The following is a 19,323-nucleotide window of genomic DNA, read 5'->3' as shown; positions in this document are numbered from 1 at the left end:
CCCCACCCTATCCAAATTTCTGTCTTACCCTGACCCAAAATTCCAATCATTAGAATCACTCTTTTGAATGATAGTATCAAAACTTCGGTTGAATGCAAATACGTTCCAAAATAAGTCCGTGGCATAAACCTATTACGTTAGGTTCATTAGGTCTTATGACACCTGGGTTGATCATAGCTCCCCTGGGAAATAGGTTGGTGTGGGTGTAGAATGTAAGCACAGAGGCTTTGGGGAGCCAGCAGGCAGCCAGGGAACATGAGGACCCAGGCAAGTGGCCAGGAGAAGACTTCGGTCTAGGCAGGACCTGGCTGTAGGGAAGAACCCTGGATCATGGGACCAGCATCGGCCACCTGGCAGCTGTGTCTCAGCACCGTCTCCTTTCTTTCCCTGAAAGCAGAAATAGTTTCTCCTCTCATTCGCACATGCATAAATCAGTGAGTTAATGATAGTTGGCCTTTAGGGAGTATTTGACACGGGCCAGGCCCTATGCTACATCTGTTAGAACAATCATCATTCCATTTAATCCCCACAACAACCCTGGTAGTTCATTACTATCAATCATTCCTATTGTACAGATGGAGAAACTGAGGCTTAATTATGTCACTTGCCCAAAATCTCACTGCTTTTAACAGGTACAGTAGAGACTTAAATCCAGGTAGCTTGACCCCAATAGCCGTACTATTACTCAGTAAGAATACGAAGGATCTGTTCTCCTTTTTTTCTTACTGTGATAATTTTTCTTCCTTAGAACAGGGGTCAGGTTTCAAGCTTTGATGAACCTCACCAACTCCTAGACAGTAGAGAGAATTTCAAGTTCTGAAGCAGGATTTCTCAATATCAACACCATTGACATTTTGGGTTGGCTAATTCTTTGCTGTGAGGGGCTGTGCATTGAAGTGTATGTAACAGTATCCCTGGGGGCTTCCCTGGTGGTCCAGTGGTTAAGAATCCACCTTCCAATGCAGGGGACGTGGGTTCGATCCCTGGTCTGGGAACTAAGATCCCACACGCCACGGGGCCACTAAGCCTGTGTGCCACAGCTACAGACCCCACGCACTCGGGAGCCCACGCACCACAGCTAGAGAGAACCCCACGGGCCACAAGAAAAGATCCTGCATGCTACAGCTAAGACCCAACGTAGCCAAAAATAAATAAATATCAGAAAAGAACAAAACAAAACACAGTATCCCTGGCCTCTATCCATGAGATGGCAGTAGCGCCCTCCTCGAAGTTGTGACAGCTGAAATTGTCTCCAGACGTTGCCAGATGTTCCCTAGGAGGCTGCGGGGAACAAAAGTCAACCCCTGTTGAGAACCTCTGCTCTGAAGAAATAGGTAGGCTCAGGAAGGGAGGGAAGTATAAGACTGAACTTGCTTCTGGAGGACTACACTGAGATCCACTTCAACAGAGCTCGCTATAGAGGTGCATTCAGTAGAAGGTGGTTTTGGTGTGAACATGCCTTGTGAAATGGGGCTGGTGGCTGCATGCCAAGGCGTGTTTTCTCTTTTACTATCCTCAGTGCATGGTGGAGGTGGAGCTGATCTCCTCCTGGAGCTCTTTGCCTGCAAGACCACCCCTATCTTACAATCCTTTTGTTACCTGCTTTTATCTTCTTTAGTGCTGGATACATAATAGGCACTCAATGAACAGTTATTTAAGGGACCCAACTTCCTATACTTTCAGAAAGTTGGTAGATTACCAAAAAGCATCATCCATCTTTTCCCAGCAGCTCCATGCAGACCTAGATTTTTTTTTTTTAATGAAATAATAAAAAGTAAATCTAGCAGTAGGGGTGGAAAAGCGTTTGGTCAGTCCTCCCACAGACTCAGAAATTATTTGAAGTGCTTGGGCTATATGATCCAATCTAGCTCTCCAACACGGAACTACCACTGCTAGTAGGGGTGTGGATTCACGTCTGCTGCGCATGCTGGGAGATGACAGTTGCTTTCTCCTGTTCCATTGTCCCAGCCATTGCCTCTTGGAGAACTGAGAACTTATGGGGGTTCTCAGAGCCTGAACCTTTTCTATGGCCCAATGGACACAAAAAGCAGACCATTTATTGCCAGAAATCACACCCACACAAACCCCATGATCTGAAGATCTGCAACCAGCTAAAGCTCAGAACCCTGTTGGCGTTTGTGCTAGTCTTTCTTGGCGAAGACTTCTTGAACTAAAGAAAACCATATGACTAATTAATGACTCTTCAAAACTCTTGTCACTGATTGAAATGAGCCCTTCTAGGATATGGGAGCACATTTTTATATTTAAAAGCTGTAACTAGTATTTTGTAAGATTCTAGGAGTGTTTGTGTGTCCATCCCCTCCCATATGCAGTATTGTTAGGGTGGTGGAACTGGAGAGACCATTAATTTGATCTCTGGATGGGTTGATTGCACCAATTCCCTTTTTCATGAATGACTAAAAATTCTCAGATGAGTTTTGATGACAGACCTCAGAATGACCAAAAAGGTGTTTCATGTCTGAAAAAACCTCAGCCACTGATGGTTCTCCCTTCCCTATTTAAAAGTTCAAATTAATTCCAGTTTTCAATCAAATCCTTCCCTTATGGGTCAAATAATATAATTTGGCCTCCTGAGATTAAGAGCAAAAACAACTCAAAGTAAACCATTTGCCATATTTTCCTACCTTTTTCAGGTGTTAGTGAGATTCAGTCATCAAGTGGTGAAATCAGAATAATTCTAGTGAATTCAAAATTGCTCCCTCATTCGTATGGACTATTAAAACAATTTTATTCATGCTTTACAGACCATATTGAATGTGAATTAATACCCAGATTTTTTCCAGGAGGGTTTTTTTTTTCCTAGATGTTTCTTTGTGTACCTCCTCATCTCTGTTCTTTACTTTCAGAAAAGACATCTGTGCTGGTGTCAATCGCCCCTGTGAGACTCTGGGTCTGTCCCACCTGTCGGGAATGTGCCAGCCTCACCGGAGTTGTAACATCAATGAAGATTCTGGACTCCCCTTGGCTTTCACAATTGCCCATGAGCTTGGACACAGGTAAAGGGCCAAGGAAACTGAGATGTCTTCCTCATGTTCATGCATCAGCATCAGTAGAGGGAATGGAGGGAAACTTAAACAGGGTGTCAGGAGAATCTGATTGCATTGTGGCTTGAGAATCACCCTCTTAACTCTCTGCTTCCTCATCTGTAAAGGGGGGAATGGGGAATCACACATGACAAAGATTCCACTGTCTTCTCTGCTCTGACCCCTTGTACCATCGACATCACAGAATTAAAGAGGCCACTGCAATTCTCTGAGTTAGAATGAAGCAAGCAGAAACAAGGAGACAAGCTTTAACTTAATTGATTAATTCAGGAATAACAATCCCTATTTAGTTCTTATGAAACTGTAATATTGTTAATATCACTAAAAAGTCATAAACCTTAACATTTTATGCCAGACGCTTTGCATTGTGTCACTGAATCCTCTCAACAACATTATGAAGTAGATACTATTGTTAGTCCCATTTTACTTATATGTATTAAAGGAGAACACTGAATAAAGAAAAACTGGAAAACTGCTATAAACTTGGAAGACAGACAAACACCAGTTAACAGAAGGTCCAAGTTGTCACACAAATGTGTGAATTTGATTAGGTGAATTGACTGAAGGCAGGTTTCAGAAAGGTTGAATAAAGGAATAATGAGGATTCTGGATTCTCTAGGTATCAGAAGTTCCCATGGAGGAAAGATCTTAGCTTATTCATAATTTATTGGTGTATGTATTAACAACAAATAAGAGAACAGCACACTGATTGGAAGCTCAGAGTGGGGAGTCATTATAAATGGCTCAACTATACCCCTGCCTGTTTAGGAATAGCCCTGTTCACTGGATTATTCAAGGCCCAGCCTCTCTGGCCTGAGCTTCCGCACCATTTTTCTCATATAATATTGGAACTTTTCAAAATACTTTTACCTGAAGTACAAAACCAGAGTATCGGCTTAGTGCTTATTCTGGATTTTCCCAACCAGTATTATGACCTTAGAGAATTCTCTTCACCTCTTTGTGCTTATTTTCTTATCTCTGAAATGAGTAGGTTGAATTAGGTACTGTGATTTCTTTGATCCTTACCAAAAAGCCCTGGGAGATAAATGTGATATATTCTAGTATCCTTAATTATCAAAAATACAAAGAGGTTAAGGGACTTGCTTATGATTAAATAATGATTGAGGACAGAATGCTAGGTCTTGAAAAGACCAGGCCATAGTTGTTGGCGTGTTGATAATAAGTTGGCAAAATGAAAATTATTAGTATGTGCAAATGCATAGGCATCCTCAATCCTGGTATGTGGAAGGACTGTCCCTTGTAACTTCCAATAAAGTCATTGGTATCAGCAGCATCTGCTGACCAAGCAATGTCAAGTGAATATAACTAGGTCAAACTGAGAAATGATTGCTCAAGACATTCCCAGCAATGGGATGCCCAAGCTAAAGAAAAGTGGAGAAGACATTCTCAAATGCTCACCACTTGTGTCAAGAATGGATCCTTTATATACTCAATTCAATTTGGCAGTTTTTAAAAAGTAAACTAGTGGTAATACTGCCATGTGATCCAGCAATTGTACTCCTGGGCATTTATCCTGGAGAAATGAAGATTTATGTTCATACCAAAAAGCCTATACAGGAATTTTTTTTTTGCACATCTTTATTGGAGTATAATTGCTTTACAATATTGTGTTAGTTTCTGCATGAATGTTTATAGAGGCTTAGTCTTAATAGCCCAAAACTGGAAGAAACCCAGGGGTTGTTTCAACTCAATATGGTGAATGGTTAAATAAAATGTGCTGGATCCATACCATGGAATACTACTCAGCAAGAAAAAGGAACCAACTATTGATACATGCAATGACCTTGATGAATCTTTGAACGATTACGCTCAGTGAAAAAAGCCAATCCCAAAAGGTTACATACTGTAAGATTCCATTTACGCAGCATTATTGAAATAACAAAATTATCTAAATAGAGAACGTATTAATGGCTACCAGGGTTTGAGGAGGGAATGGGGGAGGGAAAGAAGTGAGTGTGGCTATAAAGTGCAATGTGAGGAATCCTTGTGATGGTAAAAATGTTCTGTCTTGACTGTATCAACATCAGTATCCTAGATGTGATATTGTATTACAGTTTTGCAAGATGTTACCATGAGGGGAAAGTGGGTAAAGGGTACATGGGACCTCTTTGTATTATTTCTTACAACTTGCATCTGAATCTATAATGATATAATATTATAAAATTAATACATAAATATAATAAATTAAAAGTTTAATTTTTGAAAGAGGACCTTGGGCCATGTACAGATGACCTAAATAGAACACTGTCTTCTAAATGGCAAAAAAAAAAAAAGTTTTGGGTCACTGATAAGAAAGACAAAGTTGAAAGAAGACATATAACCTTGAGTTTGAGTGATAGAAAAAAATGCTTTGGTAAGACACAAAACTGAAGAAGACATTAGGAGTGTCTTGGAGTGTCCTGAGAAACTTGTTCATAGCTAAAGATGCGTCTGAGATATTTAGTTCCTTCTTTAGGTGTAAAGTTCTAACTAGCTGTGAACCAAACTGAGAAACCCTGGGCAGATCAATGAAATGGCCTGAAGCTGCCCAGAAAAAGAAAAACACAATAAGCTACGATCCTAAGAAGATACTCATTATAGTTCAATGACAAAGATACCCCATTGTTCTTGAAAACGTAGTTGTTTCATCACTGATTGCGTAGGATGCAAAAGAGAAAGTGAAGTTAACTAACTTGTGCTATGGCCTAAATAAATAGTTTGATTTTTATTCTGAGAAAATTTAAAATTCCGTTTATGAGAAGCCTGGATTACATCCATCATCCGTACCTAAGCTCTCATCCCTTATTGGGTGAGTTACCAAAAATGAAGATGGAATTCCAGCAGGAAATTTAAAATGTCTCTCTGAGACGTAGCATCCTTTTCCTTTAAGTAATGAAAATATCACGATAGAGATGAACACTTAAAATGCAATATCCACCCAATATATCCCACTCTTCTGGATTGTGATATTCCATTTATTTCATTTATAGAGCTTTGCTTGTTGCATATACCAAATTGATATTTTCTGAATGCGTTAGAAAAGCTCACATTCATACTTTGATGATTCTTGTTCTCTGCTGGTTCTGCTCCACCATAAAATAAACAGTAAAAGGCAGGGAATGTCTCACCAAGTGATACCCTGAAACCCAGGCAGTGACTTAGCTTACTGTTTCATGTCTATAATTTCATAAACCCATCTAACAGGAATTACAAAACAAAGATGTAGTAAAGCAGGCTAATCCAACAGCCCAGTTAGTTGTTTCAGACTGTAGTGAGCTCCTTACTCCAAGCTGCTCTTGAGGTTCATCCCGCCTGCTGGAAAGTAGCTTCCTGGAAACACCTTCCATCCCTTTGACCCCATGTGCTTTCCTTCTCTCTCATTATTCATTGACCCACTGATCCCATGTGACAGGAGTGCTGCCCCCATTTAGAGAAAGTAGACATGTCCAGAGGGACCTTTGTTTAGCAGCACTGCTTTTCTTTTGTTGGATGGGAGCACAGAGGAGTGATAAAACTGTAGGGGGAATGCTTTAGTGAATTAAAAACTTTGGAGGGAACAAAATCAGTTCCTTTTGGGGAACTAATATATTTAGAGTATAGGTTTGAAGCCACCCAGTATACAGGATCCAGCCATATGGCTTGTCTTATTGGTTTTTTGGCCACGAGGCATGTGGGATCTTAGTTCCCTGACCAGGGATCGAACCTGCACCCCCTGCACTAGAAGGTGAAGTCTTAACCGCTGGACCCCCAGGGAAGTCCCGCTTGTCTTATTGGAATAGCCAATGCTAGAAAAACAATTATTCATGGAGATTTTTAGAACCATGCTTGTTTAGGATTTTTCCTAATTATTGAACAGGTGAGCTTGTGGAATACCTTATGAACTGGGTAGGACTGGATTTGCAACAGGCTGGGGAAGGCTTGCTTGGGGGGTGGGGGGAAACAACTTTCATTGAATTAAATTCTTTGTGGTTGGGTGGTGAGAGCTCTGTAGATTAATTCCCTGACTCCTTTGTGAGTTTTGTATTCATGTGGAATGTGATCAGAGTCTGTAAGTAAGTTGATAACATCTTAATGCATTAAAAATAATACAAGAAAATCCCTAAATCCCCCAAAGACTATTTTCTGCAAGAGTTGCTAATGTTGATCAGGAGATTTTATTAAAGTTAGATATGAGCTTCCCTGTCAGAGGGATTGAATTTCACTAGCAGTGTAAGAGGTCATACTTTCCTCTGTTCAGATTTGGAAAGTTGAGCCAACATCTCTAGGCTGTAAGTGTCCAATAAGCAGATTCCAGCGGAGAGGCGTCTTGTGGGGACTCAGAAGTCATCTTGATGGTGATCCTGAGGGTTTGGCTTATAAACTGACACTTCTCAGTCTGCCTGTTTCCCAGGCACCTCCTTGCCATGGGAGTCAGTTAAGCACTTTAGGGCCTTTCAAGGTTGCTTCACCTGGTCATCCCTGGCAGTGGGAGGTCAGGGAGCCAACCCAGCAAGACACAGACAAGAGCACTGATTTAGGAGCACAAAGATCTGCAGAAGACCTAGTTTTGCCACAAACTAGCTCATGACTTTTGACAGATCTTAGACTCTCAACTTACTTATCTAGAAAAGGGAAATAAGCTAGCTAGACAATGATTAAAACAGCAATAAAAAATGTCTGTCATTTACACAACATATATATATGCCAGGCACCTTGCTCAGTGATTTTCAAACTTTCTTCCACTCAAATCTCATCCCAGGACTATGATGATGACTCCATTTTCTGCTCAGTGAAACTCAGCAAGTTTCAGTAACTCACAGATCCTTAAGTAGCAGAGCTGGAATTCAAATCCAAATCATCTGTCTTCAGATACCCCGCTCTTAACCCTTGTACTGTAAGGTCTCCCTAATATCTGATGTTGGAGGACTCATAACAATACTAGAAAGAAATCCATCCCCTCCAAGCTGGTGGCCTTTGACAAAGTCTTCCATAGGCTTCCCCTCTCATGTTCTCCCTTAAATTATGATGAAAAGGGAAGAGGAAGGTTTTGCTCTTTTGTGCTACGGTTGCTACAGCAGGAGAAAGAGGACAGCTGGATGCAAGATTTGCCCCTGACTCTAGTCTCACAGAAGCCAAAGCCAAACTGGAAGCTTTTAGCTTTCTGCCAAACAGAAGTTTTTGAATTAGCCACATGGCTCCCAGGGGTTGCATACTTGAAACAAAGCCATGCCTGAAATGTTTCCTGTGCTTTTGAGTTGAAAATTAGCTAGACCCCTCCAACTTCAAAGGCCCACTTTGTAATCAGATACCTTCTGTACAGAGGTGGATCTCCGTGGGTTATTTTCACCTTGGAGAAACTGTGGTTTCCTCCTTGTTTCACGCCTGCCTCCTTGATATCCTTGTGTCTCTTCCCCCTGCAGCTTCGGCATCCAGCATGACGGGAAGGAAAATGACTGTGAGCCTGTGGGCAGGCACCCGTCCATCATGTCCCGCCAGCTCCAGTACAATCCAACCCCACTGACGTGGTCCAAGTGCAGCAAGGAGTACATCACCCGCTTCCTGGAGTAAGTGACCGCACATCTCAGGACAGCCTCACTTGGCTCTCTGTAAACCGGAAGTCACTTTGAGTTCTACCCGAGGCCCGGAAAAGTCTCAGTTCCTCTCACAGGTCACAGTATGAGGGTGGCAACAGAAGGGGTGGACCTCACTGCTGCTTTCTGACCCTGAGATCTAGGTGGATTTGCCTCCAGCCTCAGCCGGGTGAATACTCCGTCTCCCCCCAACTCCCCCTTCAGCTTGCTTCTGTCTGAAGGTGGCTCTTTATGACCTGATCGTGAGTTAAGTCCCTGGGGACTGGCAGAAGCAACCCAGACAAGTCAGTGGTCATTGTACCCCATTTGGGGTAAGATGGTGATTTTCTCACTTTACCACTGCTTGTATTTCTTAGATCACATCTGAACAAATGGTGTGAGATGCGATTTGCATTTCCTTTTAGACAACTCTCACCTTGGGCCTGATAGAAATAAAGTTGTCTTGAAGGACAGAGTACACTAGAGGAATGGAAGTTTCTCTTGAATGAAAGACTAAATCTTTCATTTAGGAGGAGATCATAAGCAACTGCTCTCATTTCTATTAACTCATTTTCAGCCGAGGCTGGGGGTTCTGTCTTGATGACAACCCCAAAAAGAAAGGCTTGAAGTCCAACGTCATTGCCCCTGGAGTGATCTATGATGTTCACCACCAATGCCAGCTGCAGTATGGCCCCAATGCTACCTTCTGCCAGGAAGTAGAAGTAAGTGTTGGGTATATTGGTGCCTCTGGTGGGTATGGGCAGGGCTTGAGATCCAGCATGGTAAAGGAAGGGCCAGGGAAATATTTGGAAATCTGAAGAGCCAGAAATGGAAACTTTCTATTCATGGCAAGATGTCTGTAAGGCAGAAGGACTGAAGTTGAGGTCATTTATATTCCTTGGCCCACCTCCTTGGTATCCTTTGCAACCGGGTGGTGGTAAAGAAAATTCTACAGTGATTTTCAAGAATCACAGTTATTCACACCTGCAGACTCCATAGCAACCAACTTAATCCCTAAAGTTGCTCCCTTTCCTGAATTTCCTCTCTGATTGAAGAGCACCTCCAGATGCCAAGGTAGGAATAAGATTTATCCCTAATTCATTCTTCTCCTTTATTTTCTTCAACATCCAAGTGATAAGTCAAGCCCTGATATTTAGCCTCTGATGGCATTTGTGGCTCTGACATGTCATCTTCATTCTCACTACCCTTCTCCTGATTCACTTTCTCATCACCTCTCCTTCTATTGTAATTACCTCGTACCCAACCTCTCCCTCTTTCACACTCTTGCTTAAGTTATTTCAAAAAGACACAAATCTAACTGTGGCTCTTCTCTGCTCTTAGGGTCTTCACTGACCACAGGATCAAGTCCCAACTCCTTTGTATGGCATCCCTTTGTGATCTGGGTCTTGCCTATTCTCTGAACTCATCCCTTTTAGTGCGCAAGTGTCAGTGTTAATACACAGACATGAACAAGGCAGGTCTCGTTGACCCCTGCCAGATTCTGTGCTGTGTACTGAATAGGGTGAAAAAGATGAGACCTCAAGAACGAATAAAGTAAATTCTCTGACCTTGAGGAGCTCATTCTCTGGTTGGGGAGGCAGACAGAGAAATTTCAATACAGTCAGATAAATACAAAAAGAGACATATAGAGAGAACGCTGAAGAGGAAGTAACTGCTCAGACAGCACAAGCAAGACAACGGAGAAAGTAAGGTTGTTGCAAAAATCCCTCACCTTACTTCGAACTGGTTGCCAAGTTATGCTAATTCTGCCTCCAAAATATGTCTAAAGACCACCTGTTCCTATGATTTCAGTAGTCCCCTGATTGGTCTCCTTTCTAAGACTCTGACCACCTCCCCTCAACTCTGCTCCACTCTCCAAAACACAGCCAAATCGACCTTTATGAAGGAAATCTGATTGTGTTCCTCTCTTATTAAAATATTTCACAGCCTCCCTATGGCCCTACAATAAAATTCAAATTCTCTAAAATGGTTTAAAAGGGGCTTCAGGATTCATCCTCTCTCTCACTCTTTGGCCTTATCTCTTAAAATATTATCTTAACCCTCTACTCTCTAACCTGGAATTCTAAGTATATGTATGTTGGATTTTATCACTTCATATTCTTCATATTTTTCATCTCTTCACGTCTCTGCATTTTGTGTAATTTCTTCCTCTTTCCCTTCCAACTCACTAGTTCGTTTTTCAGATATGTCCAGTCCTTTGTTTAACCTGTCTATTGACTTTTTAATCTTATTTATGGTACTTTTTTAAAACTTAGAACAGTTTCTTTTGTTATTTTTCTAGATTTTCTCTGCTTTTTTTATGATCTTATTTCTAATTCAGACTTTCAATATGCTCTTCTCCTTCTTTAATCATATAAGACACATTTATTTTGCAATTTATAATTGCAAATTATAATGGACAATTCTGATGTCCAGAGTCTGTGTGGGTCTGCTTCTCCTATTTGGGGTTTCTTCTAGGTCTCACTTATTATGTATTATTTCCTTTTGTCAATTTCTGCTTTTATTGTGAACTCTCGGTTGTGAAACTTCATGTCAGGCTATTCTTTAGGGTTTAGATGGAAGGCACATTCTTTCAGAGAGAAATTTCACTGCCATCCCTGGGTCCATTTAAAATAAATTATTGGTTGGATGTTGTTTGACTACCTACATGAGTGAGATCAGGGCCAGTATGGATGCAAACTCTCAGGGGTAACATTTTACCACTCCTTCTAGAGTTAAAGTCAAAACAGACAAGTTTCCCAGCTGTGTTCTGAGGTTTCTTTCAGTCAGGGGGTAGTCCTTTGGGGTTATGGCCTTATATGAGGTATTAAATCGAACTTCCCACCCTACATAGACGTGAGGCATTTTCTCCAGTGCCCAAGTGACCATCAAAACTAAAATCTAAGTTACTAGGTTTGTATCTTCAGATTAACAATTTCTCCTACATTTTTAGCCTCTGAGGATTTCCCTTACTTCCTTACCAATTCAGGAATGTGTTTAAAACATTTAGAATATTTTATCCAGGATTGTAGATGTTTTATAGAGGTAAGGATTTTTCTGGTTATCTCTGGTCAAATCTTCTTTTATATTCTGTTTATCCATACTGAACAACTTCATTCCCTGTACATGCTGGGTTCTCCACTACCTCCAGAACTTTACATGCTCTGGTTCCTTTGGACCATCCCTCCTACTCATCATTTGAGTCTGAGCTTAAATATCACTTCACATCCTATTGTTCACATCTATGTATTTTTTTGACAAAGCTTTTACTAGACTATATTATAGTTGCTTCTCACTTGTTTGTACCCTCCCCTACTATGTTGTCAGCTTTCTGAGGGAATTTTTATTCCTGGCATTCAGCAGTACCTAGCACATAGTAGGCACTCAATCAATAAGTGAATAAAGTCTTCAAATCCCTGCATATTGCAGCCAAGATAACCTAATCATTTTCAATATTTAAAAAAAAAAAACTAAAATACTAGAGAATGTAGCATCATCCTTCTTTATTATAACTTTTGTTTATCTTGAAATAGTTTACATCTCAAAAGAAGCTGCAAAAATAGTGCAGAGAGTTCTTGTATATCCTCACCCAGAATATCATTCTTTATAAATGCATTATGAATTTATAAGAAACTTTAAAAATATCCTGGGGGGGACAAAAAAGGAGTGATAAGCATCAAATAACTAAAGGGCTTTGATTTTAACATCTGAATGGCAACAGACAATGAGATGTTCACCTTGAGCAGCACAGTGAGTTAGGATTGAGACCCCTATCTGAAGCTGGGAGCCTTTAAGAGCTACACCTCCATGACAGAGTAGATTAGAAGAAATCCACCACCAACAAAGGGAGATGACAGAGAAGCATCTTTTATCTCAGCCTGAGTTTTGAGGGAGAAGGGTGCTGGTGGATAACTTCCTCACTAGAAACTTCCAACCATGGGCCAGCCTCATGCCAATTTAGAGTTCATATTTATACTCTTACATGATTTGAGAACCCCTCAAAAAAATTAACATGAAAATATTTCTGACCTGATAATACCATGGGCTTCCTGGTAGAAACAAAGGTTGAAAAACTGCCCTGGAGGAGCCAACACTCAGCTAAGGATGCACAAAACTCCAATAGATAAAGCTTTGTTCAGTTGAGTTCACAATTCAGCACCTAATTAAAAATGTAAGACGGTCTATCTTCAACTAAATAAGGAAAGACAATAAACCTTCAAGAGCTTTGGATAATTGAATTTTTTAGGTAGGGATAATAAAATAGATGCATAAAAGAGGAGTTTTATATAAGAAAAGGGAAGAAAAAGCACTATATGATATATTTAAAGTAGATGTGAAGAACAATTACAACCTCTAGAAATGAAAAATATCATGATTGACTATAAATTTAGTGGATGAGTTACACAGCAGACTTGACAGAGCTGAAGAGAAAATCAGTCAGTTGAAGTTTAGAGTTGAGAAAATTACTTCCCATCCCACTTGAGTGTTTCTCAGAATTGTGTGATGGAGGAGAGGCTGGCCTTTTCCTGATAGAAATCCAGGCTTTTTCAACTTTTACATATAAGAAAATTGAGAGCTAAAAAATACGAAAGTAAAGTTGAAACATGAAGGGTGGAATAGGAAGACCCATCAACAAACATTGTGAGTTGCAAAGGGAGAGAATAGTTGCAAAAGTTGTAAACATGGAGAGGCAAGAGTTAGAAAGATAAAAATTAAGAATTTTCTAAAATAGTTAAAAATACAAGATCTTATGATGAAGGAGCATATTTAATATAGAGTACAGTAAGTAGATGGAATGATGGCAGATAGGTGGATAGAAGAAAGACTAAAAGGTGAATGGAAGCAGCTGAGCCATTTCAGATGCTATGTAAGAATCTTGTCAACCTTCCCTTGTTCCTACTGCAGGAGGAGGAATGTGAGGGAAGATTCAGTTCACTCCCTGGCAGCTAAAACTACCCAAGCTGGCTATTTTGGGTAATAAGTAAATAAGCTGAGGTTTTCTGGATGGAATAGTTTCACTTTCCTTCAATGAGCAGGCTCAAGTTATAACTGCCCAGCTGTTGGTAATCAGATCACTTTCCATCACAGTCCGGAGTGACTACTACTACTGTCACTGGTTGCCCTGCCTAAGGGCAGTGAGTACTGGATATTGTGCCACAGGTATAGAAATTCAACTCTTGGGAAATGTGTTTTACCTCCCATTTTCATATTGCCTAGAATGGCCTACAGACCACTGTTTACGAATGATGACAAAGTCCAAGTTAAGTTTAAACTGAGGGTTCTTGTGTGATTACTTTGCATCACGTTACTCACTAACAACCGCAGCATTTATTGTGGGTACGTGGGTGAGTGTGTGTAGATTTTACCATCACTGTACACATGCTTTTGTGCAAGGGTTTTTTTTTGTTTCTTTTGTTTGTTTTTTGCGGTATTTGTGCAAGTTTTGAACGTAAAAAAAGTACAATCTCATGTTTGTTTTCCAGAATGTTTGCCAGACACTGTGGTGCTCTGTGAAAGGCTTTTGTCGCTCCAAGCTGGACGCTGCTGCAGACGGGACGCGATGTGGTGAGAAGAAGGTGACGTGTCCGTGACGTGTCAGTGATGTGAGGAAGGAAGGTGGTGGGTGAAGGGCTTAGCATTCTTGGAGAGAGCAGAGGAGAAGGCCCTGGAGAGCAGCTGCCTCTGGGTGAAGGCAGATCATCACGCAGTCAGACTTGCCAAAGGAAAGGATTCCACTTCCGCAACTCCTTTTGAGCCTTCACTGGAAACAAGTAGTCAGGGAGAGAGGGCCACGCTCCAATTATAAAACATCTGGCCCATCTTTTCCCGATGACTTTCTGTGGAGTTTGTGGTCAGTAACATCTGCTGGGCTTATCAACCTTCATTTTGACATTTTTCCCCCCTCCATATTGAACATTGGGAAGGACAAGCCAGTGGGTTCTTCTTTCCAAAGATGCTGTATTTAGACCACTTGTTATCTTCTTTCTCATCATCTGACCTGCATTTCTTGAAGTCCTACGCACCTTACTAAGCAGGAAAGCCATACACCCAAGAACTCAGAGATGTTAGATATCCTCCAGACTACCTAAGAACAGGGTAATGCATGCTGCTCAACAACACCATTTGGGTTCATTGTGGGCCTAGGATTTATGTGTTTAGTGGGTGTCTTTACACAGCTTGAGTGTGGCATGACCCATCACTGAGATTACAGAACCTGATCAGAATACACAGTGACCAGAAATAATGAGAAAGAGGAGGCCAGCAGCTGAAACATGCCCAGATCCTCCAGGAAAATGTGGCCATTTCTAACAACCAACTTGCATTTCTTGTTTCCCTTTTCCTGTGTCCACCCTCCTAAACTGTTAGTTGTTGAAGGATTCCCTTGAAGAGGGAGAGAGTGGACTTTTTCCTGAGCCACTTGAAACACCAGAACTGGAAAGAATGGGTAGAGTTATAGGAAAGCAGAAATTTTTCTTGATGCCTAACTTCAGCTTCTTAACAACTTGTGTTTTCCGGCAATGAGTGGACATTTTGCAGGAGGATGTTATCTGCTGCAAACATTAAATAGCCATAGGGGCTATAGAGAAGTGTTATCACAGTGCCAGTCTGCAAAATGTTTGTTATCTTCAACAAGATAAGAAGCTTGCACCAGAAAGGAAATCAATTACGTTACTGAACAACTATATTACTAAGCATATTCAGCTGACATGCTTTTCATGGCGAGACTTCCTCAGTGAAGGAAGCGGTGTGTTGATTTACTTCTGGGGTGCAATCTGTCAGTCACACTTTGAGTAACACTCCTGCATTCACTGCAACTAGGCACTGTAAAGTTCCCTTTAATTCCTGAAAGACTCTGATTCTAAAACCCAAGACTCTTGGGGGAAATTCTTTTATGAGGCTCTCTTTGTGCTACATCTGATGTGTGACTTGTAGGAAGTCTGATTGCTCTGGGAGAACTGGGTTTAGACTGCTAGGTTTCCTGACTCAGCTTACTATGGGAACCTTCCTGACTTATGCATCTCCTGCTTTTTCCCTTTCCAGTGGTGTATGGCTGGCAAGTGTATCACAGTGGGCAAGAAACCAGAGAGTATTCCCGGAGGCTGGGGCCGCTGGTCACCCTGGTCCCACTGTTCCAGGACCTGTGGAGCTGGAGCCCAGAGTGCAGAGAGGCTCTGCAACAACCCTGAGTAAGTCCAGCCAAAGATATTTCCCTTCCTTCCATGAGCACCGGGAGACTAGTCGTGGACAGCATGACTTCAGTGACCCCAGACCTTCTGAGGGAAACCAGATATGTTCCCAAAGATGAAAGGGAGCCAGGAGGAAGATTCGTAGAGTGTGAAAAAAAAGGTGGTTCTTTTTTGCTTTGTTTCATTTTGGCTTGGCACTGGATTTTACTAGAACTTGGGTAAGTAAGCTGATTCCATCATTTGGAGAAATAAGCAAATTTTTTTTAAAGTAAAATCTATGTGAAAGACTTTAGGAGATTACACAATTAAATCCTTCTAAATAACCGCATTCTATCAGTGGGGATTAGTTAGACCCAATTTTGCTGATAAGATGGCAGCTTTCTTTCCATCATAATGAATGTACAATTTTATAAAAATATTCTTCTTCCCTTAGGTGACTAATTAAATAGCTAGGCACATTTTTTGAGGATAATTATTTTTAATGTTTTAGATTAGGATTTTGTAAACCTCAGAGTTCCCTATTAGCCTGTCAAGGATTCCATAGACGTTATTTCACAAGTGGCTTTCAATTTTTTAATCAAATTGCTTACTTTTTTCATATTTTAAGTTTGTATAATGATATTATATATTTCCTTGATGTCCAAATATATATTACATTCTTAATTTCATTATTTCTCAGTATACTAGTTCCCAAGTATAATTTTTAAAAAGTGTACATATAATGCCTCCGGTAAGTAGAAAATGTATTAAACTTCTTTTACCTAGATTTACATTAGTCTGCATTAAAGAGTAAGAGTCACATTTTTTAAAAGTGATAAATATGGTTATAATTCTCTCAGTGTTTCAGTTCCAAATCTTACTTCTCCTTTTTATAATAAATATATTTCTATATGTATATATCTGCATGTATATATATACATATAAACTATATATAGATATATATATAATGTATCCTAGGGGTTAATAAATTAACATCTATGAAGAGTTTAACATAATATCTACTACATAAAATTGTCAGTAAATGATAGTTATTATGTTATCTTTACCATCTCCCATGCATATAAGTAAGTGTACATTTGAGGAATTTGGGCAAAATTGTTTTAAAATCTTACCTTTTTGTTTAAATACAAAGTTCCTGTGACTTCAAAAATTCAAAACCAGAAATCCCTTAAAAAGTATTTTTACAGAATATCTTTATAGTTTGTTTCAATGTGATCAGAAAAGTGATTTCCATTTCAGAGATCAGGAAATACAGGTGATTTGTTCTAGGACCCATTGTCAGTGTTCTGTATCAGCCACTACCCAGTCCGTAGCCTTCCTGGGAGGATGGCCAGTGATCCATGGTTGTCAGAAAAGGGACATCCTTGTTGAGGAAATGAAAGATGATCCTCTAACTTGGCTTCAGGGGGAAAAAATAGTCCCAACTCCCATCTCAGAGGCTACAGTTTGTCTTAGAGTCTCCTTGGATGAGTGACCATGTCTGATCTCAGTAGCTGGTTTGCTTAAGTTCATTGAGAACCATAGCAATGGAAACACAGTAACAGATTCAGTTCTGTGATTCAGGTCACAGACTCAGGTCAGTGCATCCTTGATGTGTTATCAGTCAGCTGTCTAGTGAGAACCCAGCAGGGCTTGGCTCACAAAAGGCTCTTGGATGGAAATGACTTGGAGAGGTGCCAAGTCATAGAGTGTCACTCCATCGTCACAGATAGGAAGCCAGCCTACCCTCAACTCTCAAGGACAATTCTTAGTCCCGCTTACAGGGAGTTAATGAATGTGAACTGCCTTGGTCAAAGAATTATCTTTGGGTGTGATAAATGCAGGAAGTGCCTACAGTAGGATAATAAAGTGTCATTTAAGAGGAGAAGGAGATTACTTAAGGCAGGAATTCAGGAAGAATTCATGATGGAGATGGAGATAGCATTTATTGGTCCTTAAAGCACAGGCAGTATGTAGATGTTTAGAGACTTAAGAGAGCAGAAATCTATCTAGAAGCACAGAAAAAATAAAAGCAAATAAGTCAGCCTGTATCATGGGAGCAGTGTGCAAATGAGGAGGAGTGTGGGAAGAAAAGTTTTTCAGGTGAGGTAAGTCAGTATCATGAGGGCCTTGGATGCCAAGCTCAAGAGGCTAGACTGGATTCTGAGGCCATGGGGTGCCGTTAAAGATTTTTAAACAGGAAACTAAAATAATTAAAGCAATCATAAAAATTAGCCAGAGAAGAGTGTGTACAGTAGGTTAAATGAGGAAGAAGAGGGCAGACAGCAATGGAGATAAGGGGTGAACTAGTTTGGTGATTGTGGGAATGAAAAGGAGGAAATAGAAAGTCACAACTGATGACCAGGCAACTAATTGACCATGGGGTCAAACTATTTCAAAACAGGCAACTATATACTTGGGACTGAATGTTCATGGGCAACAGCAAAAATGTGGGAAATTTGAAGAATTTATTCAAACGGTGAGTTTTGAGGCTAGAGAGGGACAAGGTTTGGCAAGGAAGGGGCATGGCCAGATGCCAGAGGATTTTTAAAAGAAAATGCTGGCCTTTAAGGAAATTAAAGAAGAGTTTGTGTGTTTCATGTGTAGACCAAAGTTTGGAGGGAAGTACTGCACTGGAGAAAGAAAACGCTATCGCTTGTGCAACATTCACCCCTGTCGCCCGGATACACCAACATTTCGGCAGATGCAGTGCAGTGAGTTTGACACTGTTCCCTACAAGAATGAATTCTACCACTGGTTTCCAGTTTTTAATCCAGGTAAGGAGCTATGAGAGTATATTCCAGATCTAAGACTACAGCCATTATCAGAAAGCATTTATCTGTCAGGGTACCTGTGATGCCTTGCAAAGTTCAACAAGAAGAGAATAGTGTCATCAAGAGTTTTATATTTTAGGAGGTGGAGACACTGACCTGGTTAAGTGGATCAGTAAATGTTGAAGGTGAATATTCCGACTCCATGCTGAGCTATATTGGAGATAAAAGAGAAGTTTATCAAACATGATGGCTCACTTCAAAACAGCTGAGGTGCAACTAAGCAATAAGTGGAGCTTGTAGGGATTCAGAAACTAATCACTGATGAAAGTGCTGGTTGATGAGCATGTGGAACTGAATGTAATTTTGGCAGAAATTCAGAAAAGATGATCATTATGGTTTTGGAGTAATTTCAAAGAAGTCTTCCAAGGAAGTAGTTGATGATTCTTAAGCATGAGTAGTCTTTCTCTTGGCATAAGGGAGGGGGAAGGCATTCAAAATAGAGTCATCAATTCCAAGTGAGAGGAGAAAAGCACAAGGAAAGACAAGATGGTAGAAAATGAATGAGAAACTTGATCAGAAATGAGTAAAAGCCAGCTCTGGGCCAGAAATCAACATTTTGTAATGTATAGGACAGTATAAGAAGGGTAAAAAGTAAAATCAGGCATCTAAAGGATGCATATCAGAGGATGGGGGCTCTCCAAACAGCAGCAGCTTTGGCAGTGCTTCCCTTGAATCAGCACCAGTGACACATTCTCTATTGAAAATGAGG

At 40.6% G+C, this 19,323-nt stretch overlaps 1 protein-coding gene across 1 annotated transcript in view; it reads left to right on the top strand.

Annotated features, from left to right (window-relative positions):
- The window catches only part of ADAMTS12 (ADAM metallopeptidase with thrombospondin type 1 motif 12), a 384,522-nt gene that overhangs the window by 227,372 nt on the left and 137,827 nt on the right, over positions 1 to 19,323 (top strand). Inside the window, exons 7-12 of the mRNA XM_079918928.1 lie at positions 2,868 to 3,017; positions 8,465 to 8,608; positions 9,192 to 9,336; positions 14,098 to 14,190; positions 15,656 to 15,801; positions 18,388 to 18,557. Coding sequence (XP_079775054.1) covers positions 2,868 to 3,017; positions 8,465 to 8,608; positions 9,192 to 9,336; positions 14,098 to 14,190; positions 15,656 to 15,801; positions 18,388 to 18,557 — 848 coding nt within the window. The remainder of the gene's footprint in view (positions 1 to 2,867; positions 3,018 to 8,464; positions 8,609 to 9,191; positions 9,337 to 14,097; positions 14,191 to 15,655; positions 15,802 to 18,387; positions 18,558 to 19,323) is intronic.

Source organism: Stenella coeruleoalba, assembly GCF_951394435.1.
Source record: "Stenella coeruleoalba genome assembly, chromosome: 3".
NCBI lineage: Eukaryota > Metazoa > Chordata > Mammalia > Artiodactyla > Delphinidae > Stenella > Stenella coeruleoalba.
The sequence above is the reverse complement of the archived record's forward strand: the minus strand, read 5'-3'. Positions and strand labels throughout refer to the sequence as shown.